Source organism: Erithacus rubecula, assembly GCF_903797595.1.
Source record: "Erithacus rubecula genome assembly, chromosome: 4".
Taxonomy (NCBI): domain Eukaryota; kingdom Metazoa; phylum Chordata; class Aves; order Passeriformes; family Muscicapidae; genus Erithacus; species Erithacus rubecula.
In genome coordinates this window covers 18,662,898-18,678,113 of record NC_136686.1, presented here as the reverse complement: position 1 = coordinate 18,678,113, position 15,216 = coordinate 18,662,898, and the positions used below count along the sequence as shown (strand labels likewise).

Sequence of the window (15,216 nt, the reverse complement as noted above, 5' to 3'; positions counted from 1 at the left end):
GGAAATCTGTATCCAGGGTAGGAGGGGAAGGGAGCACGACCGCCAAGTGACACAGAATTAATTTCTGCTATCATTATAAATATTTATTATTAGGTCCTGTGAAAAATGAGGAAGATGCTGAAGATTTGCTGTTCTCTCCTCCTCTTAAGTTTGCTCAGTGGGAAACTGAGTGCCAGCCCTGGACTCAAAGTGAGGATCACCCAGAAGGGACTAGAATATGGTATGTGTGATGTTCTCAGGAGCTGCTAGTGGCATTGCCTTGAATACTGATACAACAAAGGAAAGAGGGCAGTGGGAGTAAATGACCCCATGAGTAAATGACAGGATAAAGGAAAGTTTAAGAGCACAGTAGAGCAAAGTCAGTAAGCTGCTTTGTACATCATATCAAGATTCATCTGACCTCAGATTGAATCAGTTAGTTCAGCTCTTGCCATGACTGGGAGTGAGACCTGAAATAGTACTGCTGGGTCTCAAGTGAGACACCACCTTCTTGCTGATTCTGTGTCCATCACATTTCCTAAGCCAGAAACACATAATTCTGAACTCCCAGACACTATCAAAGGCAACTGAATTGATCACTGTGTTCCTGTAGCCAAGGAGGTTGGGCTGGAAATCCTGAAGCAGAATATGGAGAAGGAGCGTTTCCCTGATTTGACTGGCCATGAGAAATTTGCACTTGGTAACGTCAAATATAACATCTCAAGGTAAGTGTTCTCTCTGGGGGCAATTTGTGTTGGACTGAAATTTGTATCTTGTTTTGTGTTCATTCTGGCTTATTAAATCCATTTTATTAATCTTTTTTCTCCCTTTTCTCCCTCATGCTCTAGGATACATGTTACAGCTGTTGAGTTACCCAGTGCTTCCATCTCCCTCTTACCAGGGTCTGGGATAAAACTGGTGATTGGAAATGCTTCTCTAACCATTGATATGAACTGGAATATAAGGACCTGGATGTTGTATGTACAGATTTGCATGTACTGGGAATTTTTTCTTGATGGATAATACAAAAATGCAAATTTTAGTCTATCCTTGTGACCCCTTTGTTGTAAAGGTGCTGTTTATCAGCTGGCAGCAGTAACCCAGGAGCACAGACTGGTGTTCTCAACAGGTCTGCTGGTGGGAGACAGCCCCTGCCCCCTCAGACATCAGCACTGATAAAGAGCCATGGCTGAGAAGCACTGCTGCAAATAGTACAGGACTGCTGGTCTAGCTGAATGCTGTCATTGTCCAGCCTGCCAGCTAATGACACATTTAGAAAAACTGTAGTGTGGTGGATCACAGTCTAGGATAATAAACCCTCATAGTGCAGTCACACTATTAGAAACCCTCTGCTATGCCACCAAGACATACAGTTCAAAGGCTGATGGAAAATGGATGAGCAAATGGCAATATCCTTAGAGGAGTCTCCACACCTTACTAGTCCCAGGCTGTTTCTGAGGAAAGAAATCCCTCTTCCCTACAACCCACATTGCCTATATTGCTAAACTGACTGAATTACAGTAGTCTCTGATTCTGCCAGGGACAGCAGGGCTTTGTGCAGGAGGAGGGGACCTGGAGGCTGAGGGGGTGACACAGCAGGAGGCACAGTGGCCTCAGTGGCATGCACCTACACAGGCAAGCAAAGCAGGGCAGTGGCAGTGACCAGGACCAGCCATGGGTCCACACCACTGGGGAATTCCATTGTGAAGAGGTGGGGTTTTTTCAGTTTTTTATTTCTTTTCACTTGATACAGCAAAGACAGTGGAAGAGGCACAGTGCACATTTCAAAGGTGTTTGTTACTGCAATCTTTTCAACACCCCTGGATAATGCAGGCCCTGCATCAATATCCCTCACCAGCTGCCAGACAACTTCTGGTGATGTAGATATCAAACTGAATGGGAAAACTGGGTAAGTGAAAGAGATCTGTGTAAACTCTCTCACAAAATAACTGTCAATGAATGGCACAGAGACAACTTCACCAATTAGGGCACCTAGAATTACTTTTAGGCAGGATAAGGCACCACAGGTGAGAACTGCAGCCTAATACAGCATTAAAATGGCCAACATTGATATTTATCCTTGTGTTTACACACAGTGGAAGACAAAGACAGAATCAAACAATCCCTTGTGCTTCTTCAGCACCCACTTCTTTCAAACTTCAGCCCTAGCTAGTTTCAATCTTCAATTCTAGGTAGAAGTTTCTATGCTTCTCTCCTCCTACTCACAGTGCTATTAAAATTGAACAGAACCAGACTGTCTGTTAAGCCTCTGGGTACAGCCCCATGAAACAGTATCTCATGATATTCTTGTATTTCTCTCACTGTTGGAATACCACTCTTGTCACCTGTTTGCAGGGCTGTTTTTGTTTGTTTATTTTTACTTGTTTTGGAAGTTCCTAGTGCAGACACTATTTTGTACATATGTGATGGTAGTGCTATGAAGAAATCCCTTTTTCATAAATACTAAATTAACCCAGGCTGAAATGATAGTGCTGAAATTATCTTTTAAATGCTGACTCTCTGACAGATTTTACATTTCAAAAAGCTCCCATGTGTACTAGACTATCACATTAAGAGCCCATTAAGTTCATGTTCTGCATATCTGCCCTCCTCTTAACCGTAGTACTTGACCCATTAATTGCCTTCTTCCTTCTCTCTAGCTTCCTGCATAACTTCTTTATCAAGTATCTGAAGAAACCCATTCACAGGAGCTTGGTCACTAATGTAAGTCTTCCACATTGTGTAGGAGAGGAGTGTAAGGAGGACAGCATTCACAAGTCAGTGCTGTGAACTTGGCAAGGGAACAATTAGAAAAATAATCCTGTAATAGTCCTATTCTGATCAGCACAGTCATCATTTTGCCAGCCAGAAATGATTCCAGATAAAGTGACAAGTTCAGAGCCAAGATACTGACACAGCTATGTTCAACCAAGGCAGCAGTAGGGATGGAAAATGTACTTATTTTTCCATTCCAATGCAGAATAAGTCCCTGCCTGTGTACCTACAGGCATCCTGGGGCTTGGGTCATTTTTATGCTTGGCAGAAAAACATACTGGGCCACTCACAGAGAAATTATAGTGTATCAACTGATTGTATGGCATTTCAACTTCATAGTGTCAAAGGGGTGAGTAGTTCTGATGACAACCTGCTCAGGACCACTGAGAGGAAGCAGAGTTTGAGATGGCTGTCATTCTGTCCAGGGATTTACAGCTGGACTTGCTGATATTAAGGGTCTTTTCTAACCTAAATGATTCCTTGATTCTGAGATCTCTCCTCTGATGCCAATATGAGATCTGTCCTCACACTGTTTAAGGCTGTGGTTTTGTCACCCCCACCAGGCTGCCTCTGGAAACTTCTCTTTTTTGCAGCTCTGACATACAACAAGCTTACATTGCACCAAGCAGAAACCTTGGGGATCCGGATAGCTGAAGAGAAACCAGATTAGGTGTTTTGATAAACAAATGCTGCAATGTGTGTCATCCAGAAAGTTCTGCTGGCACACATATAAGAGGTGCTTACACATCCATGCTAATCAGGCCATAACTTGAGTGTGCTTTTATTGTAGTCATGTCCCAATATCAGAGCTGGAATCCAGCTGATAGATGAAGACCTCCGATCACTGAATGGTGAGTCATTAGTGATACCTTTTCCTTCTGTTTTCTCTCTTCTGATCAGTGAAATTCTGCCACTTCCTTAACAGTGGCTGCTCAGCAATGCCTCCTGGAAAGGTATCAGTCCCTGTGCTCCATCTGCTCACTTGCATTCAGAACCACAGTTAAATAAAGGCTGGGCTATGTGAGCAGGAAATATGTGTTTCTAAGAGCCAAGGACTTGGTAGCAATTCCCAATTTGCAAGTGTGGCAGTGTGCACTTCTGTAGTGAGAAATGCCACTTAGAGGCCATAGTGATGCTGAGGCAGTTTTCTGTTACCATGCTCCAAGTCCTCTTGCACACACAGCACTTTACCAGCTGAAGCCTGCTCTCCTTAATTTCCTGCCTGGAAATTAAGTTTTACATGCCTATTTATCAGAGACAAAATGAAAAAGTTCTTTGCAAAAACCTTCTCACCTGAACCACTTTGGGTTAGATTTGCAGGCAGTTGAGACACCCCAAGTGTTGGTCAGATACCATGTGCAACACACAGGTATTGCATATATACACAGCAGATCAGGCACCCTCCTTCTGGGAAAGTATTTGCAGTTAGAGGCACTTGGGATGCTCTTAGAACTGCTTGACAAGAAATCCCAACACCTCCTTATGTCCTGAAGCACTGATATGGTGTCTCCTTTTTGGGGTTAGACCAAACTTAGTTTCCCCAGTGAGAAAACAATAGACAAACTAGAGAAGGTGATTTACAGAAGGTCTCAGTAGAAACATCAAATCTGAGGTCAGAATGCATGTTAAGATGTCCCTGGTTGTGTTTTTCCCTTCTCTCTAGAAAAATTTTTGTCATTCTCTTTCAGGAGCTCAGTTTTAAGTACACACAAAATTATTTCTGTGTATTTTGTAATATTCTGTGTCTTATCTGCCACCCTTACAGCTGTAATGAAGATTGATGATTTGGCTGAAGTAGACTACTCCTTAAGTAGCTCACCAGCAGTATTCCAACCATTCATTGACCTGGACTTAAAGGTAGCTGCCTGCAGTGCTGTTTGCCTACGTTGCTGTGGTTTCCATTACTCTGAGACACTTTCTAAGATGATTGTGATTGTTGTTCTAAACATAAAGGCTCACTATCTGAGAAGACAGGCATTTCAAAGCATTATTGAATTTGTTACAGTAATAATTTGTAACAATCCTGTTGTGAAATGAATTATTTAAAGGCCACATCCTTTTCTTTAAACTGCTATTGAGTTGGTTGTGGAAAATAGAGAGCAGTTAAAGTTGACTAAGCAAGACAGAAGAAAGGGAAAGGAAAGAAAAAAGGTATTCAACCTTATCTTTCTCTCACTGTTGATTAATAGCTGGGACTTGATTGTTCAGTCAGTCAGGGTAATATTTCTATGCACGGGACTAACTAGATGCATCTGCTGTCAGATGAGAAAGAAGAAAAAAGCAAGACTATCAGAGCAAGAATTAAGCCCCTGCCTTCTCAAATGGGAAGATAGAAGACCCTTTCAAAAGCATGGGAGCCCAAGAAATGCCGCAGTCTGAGGACCTGAAAGTTTATTTCAAATTAAGGAAGAAGTCTCCTTATATACTGAAACTAAAATCTGACTAGTTCCTAATTCTGAAATTACTTCATTGTCATTCTGTGTAAGGTGATTTGATTGAGGGTAGTTGTCATTATTATAGTATCTGAGATCCTTAAGTAAGTTTAAACTGCCTTGTGCTTGGTGCTCTACAAAGGCCAAATGAAAAAACAGTCTTGTCACAAAGATTCTATAAATAAAGTATTAAAAAAAGGACAACAGGGAAATAAGAGAGGTGAAAACAAAAAGGAACAAAAAGTTAGTATCTGCTTGTGAGGTAGACACTGGCCTCAACACACCAACTTTGCAGCTGCCCTCAAACTCTTCTGAGTATTGCAGCAACTGGGTTTTAATCAGGGATTGAGTCAGACAAAAGATGTGAAATCATGGCTGATCCATGAGCTACTCTCCCACATAAGTGGGGAAATATACAAAACTGATAAATCCAGCAAGTGAGGATTGAATGGAGAGGTCACCAACTGTGATTCAGCACTTTGTAAGCATTTTGATAGTCCTTAAAAGGCAACAGGAACTTTAGAGCTAGATGAGAAAATAAAGACAGACAAAATACATTTGAGATGAAACAGAAACAGGAAAACTAATAAAATGGACATAAAAAGCTTTAACCTTTAAATGTCTGCATCACTTTCAATCAGTTTTATGTTTTCGTTTCATCTGGATGCATTTGGAAGTATTAGATCTGCAAGGCTTGGCCAATGTGATGGGTAATGCAGAAGACAACATAGGCATTTTAGGTTTGTCTGACACAAATTTCCTCTCTCATAAGCCTTTTGTCTGCATAAGTTACCAACTTGATTCTGGGCAGAATACAGTGCTGATTTTGACCAAAAAAGACCTCTGGTTTTAGAGACTGATTTTATAATTGAGACCACTGGTTAGCTCTTAAGCAGCAGTTCTCAGATTTAAGTTCCTGGAGATGAGGAAAGGAGAAAGTAAGGCTTTTCAAAAAGGAGGACCCCTAGTCATGTTCTTCATGTAATATAACCCTTAATTTAGAGGGTGGTCTGAGGTGGACTGTCCTCAGTAGGTGACCAGTTTCCCAAAAGACAGATCTTGGACCTCATGTGTGAAGATGTCCAAATGCTGGAATTTGCCTTCACCACCTGCTTGAAAGCAGCAAGCCTTCAGGGTGTACCACAAAGCCTGCATACTACCAAAGGAATAGGCTGGGTAAAGCCAGGAAAAGGAAAGTTGCATTCATTCTTGGCAGTCATGGAAAAGTTACATATTGACTCTGGGTTTTTTATCTCTTCTAGGGTGTATTCTTCCCAGCTGGAAACTATACTGACTCTCCCTACGTGGCAGCTTCCCTCACCATCCCAGACCAAAGTGACTCCATGCTGTACCTTGCCTTTTCTGAGTATTTCTTTCAGACCTCCTCATTTGCTTACTACACTGCAGGGGCCTTCACTGTGACCATTGCAGAGGAGGTGAGCAGGACACAGAGGAATGGGGTGGGGTGGCTCAGAAAGGGCTTTACCTGCCAGATGTCAGTTGTGGCCATATACAGCTCTCAGCTGGTCTGTAGAGTCCTGAGACAGGAAATTATAAATACCAGGGCATTGTTATTCTCTTTTACTTATGCTCTGTATAGATGCTTCAGGGCACAGACAGGCATGCCAAGTTCCACTGAGCCAAGTACCAAATACTGCCAAATGTGTTACAAAAAGTAAGAACTTTGGGGACCTGAGGCACAGACTTCTCTAACAGGGACAAGGGATCAACTCTGGAGAATTTTGCAGCTTCAGTGGCTGTTTTCTGAGGGATCTTCATAGATTGAAAGTACTACAGGGCCTTGTAAGCAAAGCATTCATCAAAGTACAGCATCTGTGGCTTGGAGGCTGCCTGATTTGGCTAACCCAACTGCAGGAGGTTCAGGAAGTCACAAAACCTATAGACTGCAGCCCAAACTATAATGACATTATGCATTTGCTTCCTGAGGGATTATTTTGGCATGTATTATTGGGAAGCTACTTTAAGTATACTGAGTCTCTTAGGAATATTTCTGAGAGGCACAAAATCAAAGATTCATTGAAATGACCAGAATAATGCGTTTAGAGAAAAGCTGATCATGAAGGTCAAATCTGGTAACTCATTTCTCTCTTTTATTTTCTCCTCCAGGCTTGCAGCTATTTTAATATAAACACAGAGATATTTGGCAGTATCATCCCTGAGGTGAGTATCATTACTTTCACAGTCTCAGGGAAGCCACCCAGTGCAGGTTTCAAGACACCTCACCACTGGTGTATCCCAAAGGCTTATGGGGCCAGCAGGGCTCCTGCACTGGAGAAGTGGGCACATGTGTGCCTTGTGACAGCAGAGCAGATGGGAATGTCACTTCCCACCCCATGATGAGTTGAGTGGCTTGCACTGTTACCAAACATAATCTTGGCCCATAACCTTGTACATCAGTCTTTTCTCTGGGCACTGTGCCCAAGCCACAGCTGTTCCCACCTAAAACCAGCTCTGAGCAGGAAAAAGCTTCCAGTCCTGCTTTGAGAGACATCCAAGAGGGCCCCAGCTCAGAAAAATCTTCTTTCTCCTCCCCAAACCTGCATCATTCTCTTTACTTTGCTACTGGCCTGTGACTGATGAGCAGAAAACCTGGGAAGGGACCATGTGCAGGAAAATGAGCTAACAGATGGACAGGAAACATTACATCCTATGGAACAGACAAGGCAGATGCACAGGATTTCCATTTATTTTAGGTGAAAGAGATGAATATAACAGGACAGAGAATAAGAGCATGCAAGGCTTCCACCAGCCTTCTGAGACAGAATGAGAAACCAAAAATGAGCATAAGAGCCCCTGGGCTGTAAATGCCAAGGATGGGTGAAATCAGACTAATAGTTCAAAGTACTTCACATTCTTGTTTGCTTCCCAGATGTTATTAAGTTCCTTCCTCAAAAATATAAGAATTCTCCAAGGGCAGTAATGTATGATGTTCTTCATAAAATGCCAAGAGCATTGATGCAAATATTCCACCCCCTCTGTTTTGAATATTGAAGTTTGTGAGCCTATTCACTCTTCAGGCAATGAACAGAGTGAGGCTCCTCTGAGGACAGTTCAGAGGAGGAGCCCATCTCCTGAGATGGGTGAAGTTCAAAATTAATGACTCCTGAGCTCTTTTATTGTGTGACTAAATACCACATTCGTGGTCCATTTATCTCCTTTGTTCACAAGGAAGTATTTTAATTTATCTTGAAATAGTATGGAAAAATTTGTATTCCTCAAGAGGAAGGAACTTTCCACTGCATTCCTGAGTGGCCAATACTGTTAATTTAGCACCACAGAAAACCTTTATTTCCTGCTTACCTGAAAAAAATCTTATGTTAGCAGCTATCCTTAACCTCATCATAAGGAACTACTTCAAAATAATTGCTTCAAAAGTGAGAAAGTGCAGTATTCTGATCCCTTCTACGAGAAAAATGTTTTTTCTTTTTTTTTCTGTCTTTGCATCTTACAGGTAGCTAAATATTCAGTTACACCCTACCCAGTGATGTTGAAGCTAATGTCTACTGAAATCCCTATCATCAGCTTGCAGAAGGATTCCTTCACAGTACAGATTCAGGGCTCCATGGAGGTGTTGGCTGTTCTGCCAGACTCAACCATCCAGTCTCTGTTCACACTGAACATAGTAAGTACAACAAACAAGGTGAGATTTAACTCAGGGTTAAATATGTTTGTTCCTTCCTTCTGTTAAAACTCTGTACAAGAAACAAAGAAAATGCCACATTTCTAGTACTTAAACATGCAGATTCCCCTTAGTCACAGCTGTAGGCATAACCCCACCTAACCTACAGGGTATTTCTGTGGCAAAGAACATTTTTCTACAGATGGACAAAAACCCCAACATATAGTGGCTCTGATTAAGCAAGGTTTTATTCTCTGGAATGACAGTTCTGCAAGTGTGAGTCATGCCTCTTGGCATCTTTTTCATGGCTTTGATTAATGACATCTCATTACCCCCATTTCAGTTCTTGTCAGTGCCATTCAAATAAAAAGACATTTACTGTGTGCAGCCTTGCAATGACAAAGCTGCATTTACCTAAAACAGCTTCCATGCATAACTGGAAAGATGGTATTTATGTATTTGTGACTAATTCACAGGAAGGGTCCTGGGGGTTTTTATGTCTGATAACTCACAGTTTCTTTATTTTGCAGGTGGCCAACACCAGCATTTCTCTGAATATATTTGATCAGAAATTGATGGGCTCACTATGTTTGAACAGGTAATCCAACCTGGGATGAAAAAGATTTCCTTTGGAAAACAATGTTAGCAATCCCAATATTAGTAGTTTAGACATATAATTGGATAACTATGAATATGTTTTGCTGGTAAATTCATCTGCATTAGATTCTCTAAATCTGGCAGCACTTCTACAGTTTAGAGGAGGCAAGAAGCTTCTCTCTGACAAGTGCCATGGCCTCAAGGGACTTCCACCAGTGGATTGCTGCAGAGAAGTGGTCTCACTGGACTTCCCTACTTTTTGCATCTACTTTCCCCTCTGAGCTAGAAAAACTAAGCACATAGGTCAGTTTTGATATCAGAGAGTTTCCCTCATCACTTTCCAGCAGGAAACATGTCATGGCTTTCTAGACAACCTGTGCCACCTAGGAATGTCAGAGCAGTCCAGGGCACAGTAAAGAATCTGGGCCCCTGCAGGTCCCCAGTGCAGATATTTTTATGGCAGACATTCACCAACTGCAGTCCTGCAACTTCCAAGGATCAGAAAGCTGGAGACCAGAAGCTAGGTCATTTATACATCTAGCATGTCACATTTCATGGAGAAGCTCTGTAGATCAGGAACTCACAACTGGGAACTGGAACTCCAATTTCATAAAAGTCCCTGTGAAAGACACAGGGTTAAGAACATGCAGAGTTTGTCAGGGCAGAGAGAGTTAGGAATTTAAGAAGGATAATGCTGTTAGCATTCCCTGCAGTAATTTTCAAAGAAGAAAATCTAGAGTGTGCTGGAAGCTGGCCTTGAGAACTTGGGTGCTGATAAAACTCAGAAATCTTTTGTCAGATACAAGAGTAACATAGGGAGTAAGTATTTCACTTTGGAAACAGAGGCAGTAGCAACAAAGCCAGCAGCAGCAGTACCACACAATGAACAGATCCTTTCTTCCTGGTGAGACTCACACAAAAGCATTGTGCAGATGTACCAAAATCTTTGGAAAATACCTGGCACCCTTCGAGTCCTTGGTAAAATCAATTGTCAGTAGAATTTCTAGAACAGCACAGAGGGAGAAGCACATTCACATTGCTGGCTACAGCCCTTCTAGCACACTCTTCTATGGATGCTCAGCAATGCTCCAAGAAAGCCACATCTTTATGCAGCAGTATGCAGTGTGTGAAAGTGCTTCAAAAACCTCTTTATGGATGCTTCTTAAGGCCTGGAGCTCTGCAGCAATGATTGCACATGATTAGAATAACTGTGTTTATACTTTCTTAGTGACTCATCTTGTTTCTCTTCTTTCCCTCAGGATCCAGTTTTCCCTAGCCCACTCCAATGTTGGCTCTTTTGAGGTAAGTGGAGCATATAGGAAATGCATACTAAGAATACCAGTGATATCAAGGCTAAAGAATAAGCAGCTAAATTTTATCTTTATTTCTAAATCATTTGGCTTCATTCCCAAGTGGCTCACTTCCTGTCTTCTGGCAGCCCCCTCTGTATTCTGGAATTAAAACTGAACTCTTTGGGACAAGCTAATGCTGTGCAAACGAGACATTCTGCAGTTGCCCCGTCTGCAGTAAGCAGAGGTCTCTGGAATCACCACGGTGAAACAGAGCAGTCCTGAGCTGCAGCAGCAGAGCAGAACTCCTCCAATGGTCACAGGGATGCCCGAGGCACAGGCACTCCATGGGTGCTCAGCAAGGTGCTCGGAATTGCAGCAAGGAGGGGGAGTCAAGATATTTCCCTCAGGTGCCTGAAATAGTGCAGTTGTACTTTTCAGGGGAAAGCCCTGTCCCCGCAGAGAGTCATTTCATTCTCAGTATAATCAATCTGTTTCAAGTATCTGAGGAGAAAGGATTAAAACTGTTCTGGTCCTGCTTTGCTGTTGGTGATAAATTATCTCATAAATAAAGCAAATAGACTGTTTTAAATTAAAATGTTGGCCAAGCATAATGAAATCCATTTGCATTCTGCACCTCACTTCCTTTGCATCATTCCAAAAACCTTAAGATTCAAAGTCCACTTGAACTTCACTTTTGAGGTCAAAAGTTGACTAAGAGCCTACTAACTCCACCCAGGATTAGGGATGACAGTTCTACCACTATCAGGAAATGATGGCTAACTCAGTTTTCTCACCTGTGGCAGGTCTTGCTTCTGGAGAACATCCTATCTTATATTTTACAGACTGAAGTAATTCCATCAGCTAATGGTAAGGCTGTATTACAAAGCATCAACTAAAAAGCTTCAAGCAGAATGGGTTATTCTAGGAATTTCTACTGACTTTCTGATTAAGTTTTCAGCTCCCTTTAACTTGGAGTGGAAAATGACCATCAGCCAGTAAGCAGTGGAAGGCAGAGATTGATCTGTAGGGGTATAAGTGCTTCCTCTCACTGTTCTGCAAAAAGGGCAAAAATTACTAGGAAAGTAAAAATTCATCTGCCTTCATCTCAGTCCAGGTGGTCCTGATGGATGCATCAGGGAGAAAAGCAAAAGTCTCTCTAATCTGCACACCTGCCTGAGGCTGAAATATGTGAAATGTATTCATTTTTATTAGACCAGAACAGAGCTTTTGCCCCTCATAAATCTTATTTAAGGCCCTGGAGGGAGATACAGCTTTGTGTCAGCCCTCTATACTGGGGTGATCACCTTCTTTAGTTAATGGATACAAATGGGACCAGGTTCTAATGATGGTAGAGCTGTATTAACAATCCCTTAGGGATCATTAGGGACAAAGCACTCAGTATGTAATGTTGAACATGAAATGCCTTAGTCTGGCTGCAACACTCTGCCAAGAGAGAAGCACTTGTAATTCTTTTTTCCCATTGGTAAATGATCATCTTAGTGACCTCCCAGGTTTGCTTGTGAAGACTAAGAGGCTAATTGTTATAAATGACCTACAAGTCTCTGGATAAACAGTGTTGTTCAAGGGCAGGTCTTTATTATCTTTCTAATGCATACCTAAATCATCATTTGTCTCTTTTTATAAGCTAAACTGTCAAAAGGATTCCCTCTTCCCAATCTGGCCAATGTTACCTTGACAAGACCTCACATTACAATTGAACAGGTGAGATTTTGATACTTATGAAATATTTTCCTCTATGAAAAGCTATCTCTCTTTTCCTTTTTTTTTTTCCCTAGGCATTTATTCACCTTCTATAGTGCCAGAAATTTGCTGTATTTGAGCTATTTAAGCAGTAAAAATGGGTTTAAAATGAGATCTGTAATAATGGTAAAATTCTATTAGAAACAAATGTATCTTTCTTTGAGAGGAAAAGTTAGAACTGAATATATAACTATGTAATAATCAAATGTACAACTTGTTCAGCCTTGCAAGTTGCAATTAAGTGTAAAAACTGGTTTAACACATTTTTCAGGTTAGACCAATCACATCAAATAAGAGTCATTGCTATCTCACAGTCTTATTGAATAATTGGAATATGAGAGGGAGGCAAATTCAATTTGAGCACCTAGGATGGCCAGATTTTGTTAATAATTGGTGATAATGACCAAGGCTAGTAGCCAAAAGTAGTCAGTGAGCTCTCAGAAAATATTTTTTTGCCTTCTGGTTATTCTTCTCCAAATCTAGCCCTTAGTTTGAGCATACAGAAGTTTGCTAGATAACCAATCAGTTTAAGGGCATTGCTGACAAACAAATGCTCAGAAAATGAGTAAGCCTGCTCATTTCTCCACTTGTTTAACAACTTCATTTTCAGTTTTTCTGAAGTTCTTCTTTTTAGATTTCTAAATCTTTGTTTGTGGTTAAGCGCAAAACACAACTCAGGAAAGGAAATGCAAAGGTGGTTTTAATTGCTTTTTGCCTCCCACATACCTGGTTCCCTACAAAATATAATTGCTCAGAGGCTGCTTTCAGTGGCACTCATTGCCAAGAGTCTTATAGACTAAATGTGAATGAAGGATTTTAGTGATTCTGTGGTGCCCATTCCCTCCTCACCTTCTCTAACCAGTATCCTCATCAGTAACAAGGAATGAGAGACAACACAGAATTGCTATGCCCTACCAAAGTGAATCAGATTCCCATTTACAGGCTAGAGTTTAGGCTCTAGTTCTAGAAGTTCCACTTCCATCCAGTCTGATGGCTATGGTCAATAGGAAGGAAAACAATTCTTACTTTTCATGGACAGGCTGGATGATGCTTTGAGCTACCTGATCTAGTGGAAGGTGTCCCTGCCCATGGCAGGGGGGTTGGAACTGGATGGTTTTTAAGGTCACTTCCAACCCCACCCATTCTGTGATTCTGTGACTGTGATGAGCTGCTCTCTGCAGGCTCATTGCTCTGTATGTGCTGACAGTGAGGGAAGCTTTAAGGACAAATTCAGATTAAATGGCTAATTTTTAAGTGGCGCAAATTAGGTAAAAAATCATCCCACCTTGTGATGCTTGCCTGGTTGCCTCGAGGCTCAGATGAACCTTCCTGAGTGTGCTGCATGATTTTTAGATTCCCTTCTGTCACTAACATGGTGCAAAGAGATAGCACCCAGAGAAAGATGGAGCCCTTTTGCAAAGTTCAAAGGACAGAGTGGAATAAAAGTTGCTACTTCCAAGGCTCAGCTCTTCTCAGTAGATTTTTGGACCTTAAACACCAAGATCAATTGGAAATTAAGAAACCACAAAGTAACATGTTCATTTCAATTCATAGCTTGTCCATGACTGTTCTCCCCCCAGGGATATGTGTTGATTTCGACTGATGTCCGCTACTAACACTAAAGGAGAAGAGAGACCGCTTGTTAAGCATGAACTTCAAATCAAGTCAATAATGTGACTCTGAAGACTAAACACTCTCCAGTTTTGCTGAAATGTTTAACTTGAGCTCCTACAACCTCCATCCTGGTTGGGGACAAGAGAGGGTGGTGGAAATCAAAAAAAGCTGATGGAATGGTTAGCTGGTATAATGATGGTAACAAGCAGACCCAAGGAAGAACATATAACACATGCTTGACATTTATTTATTTTATTGTTTCACTGATGCAAAAATGTTCTTAAGATTAATGACTATTTTGAAATACAATTTTGTTTATACACTTCCAGAAGGATGCTGCAGTCTGTTAAAATTAGGAAAAGTAAATTGTCAAAATGCTGTTAGGGCAGATAAAGCTGCTAATATGTTTCTGCTGTAACAATCTTAAACGCTTCCCTTCTGCACACAGGTAGGGAGTGAGCCCTCTCCAGAACTGTGGAACTGTCAGACTGGGAACTGTCCCAGTTACAATGGGAACCAAAATCTTTGCAGTGTCTTAACATAAATCTTAGGATACAGAAGCGGGAGGATGTGAGCCAGTGGTACTACTAGTCTCCCTATAACCCTTCAAATCCTTGTGCCCGTCATGTGCCCTTTTTAGTGCTGTTTAGCCAGGTTAGATACACTTAACTCCTTCAGTGTTTCTGGGTAAGTCCTCTAATTCTCTGAAATTGTCTTTGTCTGAATTGAAGGTTAGATGCTTTTCTTCCTTCCTTACCCTCTTTCGTTCTCCTCCTTTTTCTCCCCGTGCTTTATTAGTGTGCAGATGTGAACGCAGCTCTGCAGCGTGCCCTGCAATGCGGAGCTGCCTGTTCTGTGGCCAGACCAGGACGGGAAGCGAGCCCTCCCTCCCAAACACCTGTTTCGTCCCTCCTGCTGAGAAACGCACTCAGCGATGGGTGCAGGCAGCTTTTGCAGCGCGCACAGACACTTAAAAAAAATACAAACCAGCTCAGAAGCCGTAGGTGGTGTGAGGGAGGGGCAGCCAGGTACAACCAGCTCCCTGTCACACCCCGGACTGAGGGTACCGCGTCCCACTATCGTGGGCCTGGCGTGCGCTTCGCTGGGGGCGGGCTAGTGAGGGACA

At 41.9% G+C, this 15,216-nt stretch overlaps 1 protein-coding gene across 1 annotated transcript; it reads left to right on the top strand.

Annotated features, from left to right (window-relative positions):
- Positions 1 to 105: 105 nt before the first annotated feature.
- BPIFC (BPI fold containing family C) lies at positions 106 to 14,698 on the top strand (the record flags this gene model as incomplete). The annotated part of the gene is made up of 15 exons (XM_079304491.1): positions 106 to 220; positions 593 to 704; positions 828 to 956; positions 1,733 to 1,888; positions 2,640 to 2,703; positions 3,545 to 3,605; positions 4,520 to 4,611; positions 6,449 to 6,622; positions 7,314 to 7,367; positions 8,659 to 8,829; positions 9,357 to 9,424; positions 10,683 to 10,725; positions 11,519 to 11,582; positions 12,361 to 12,437; positions 14,057 to 14,698. 15 exons carry the CDS (start codon positions 106 to 108, stop codon positions 14,090 to 14,092), a joined length of 1,416 nt encoding a protein of 471 aa, XP_079160617.1. The 3' UTR covers positions 14,093 to 14,698.
- Between the last annotated feature and the right edge of the window lie 518 nt (positions 14,699 to 15,216).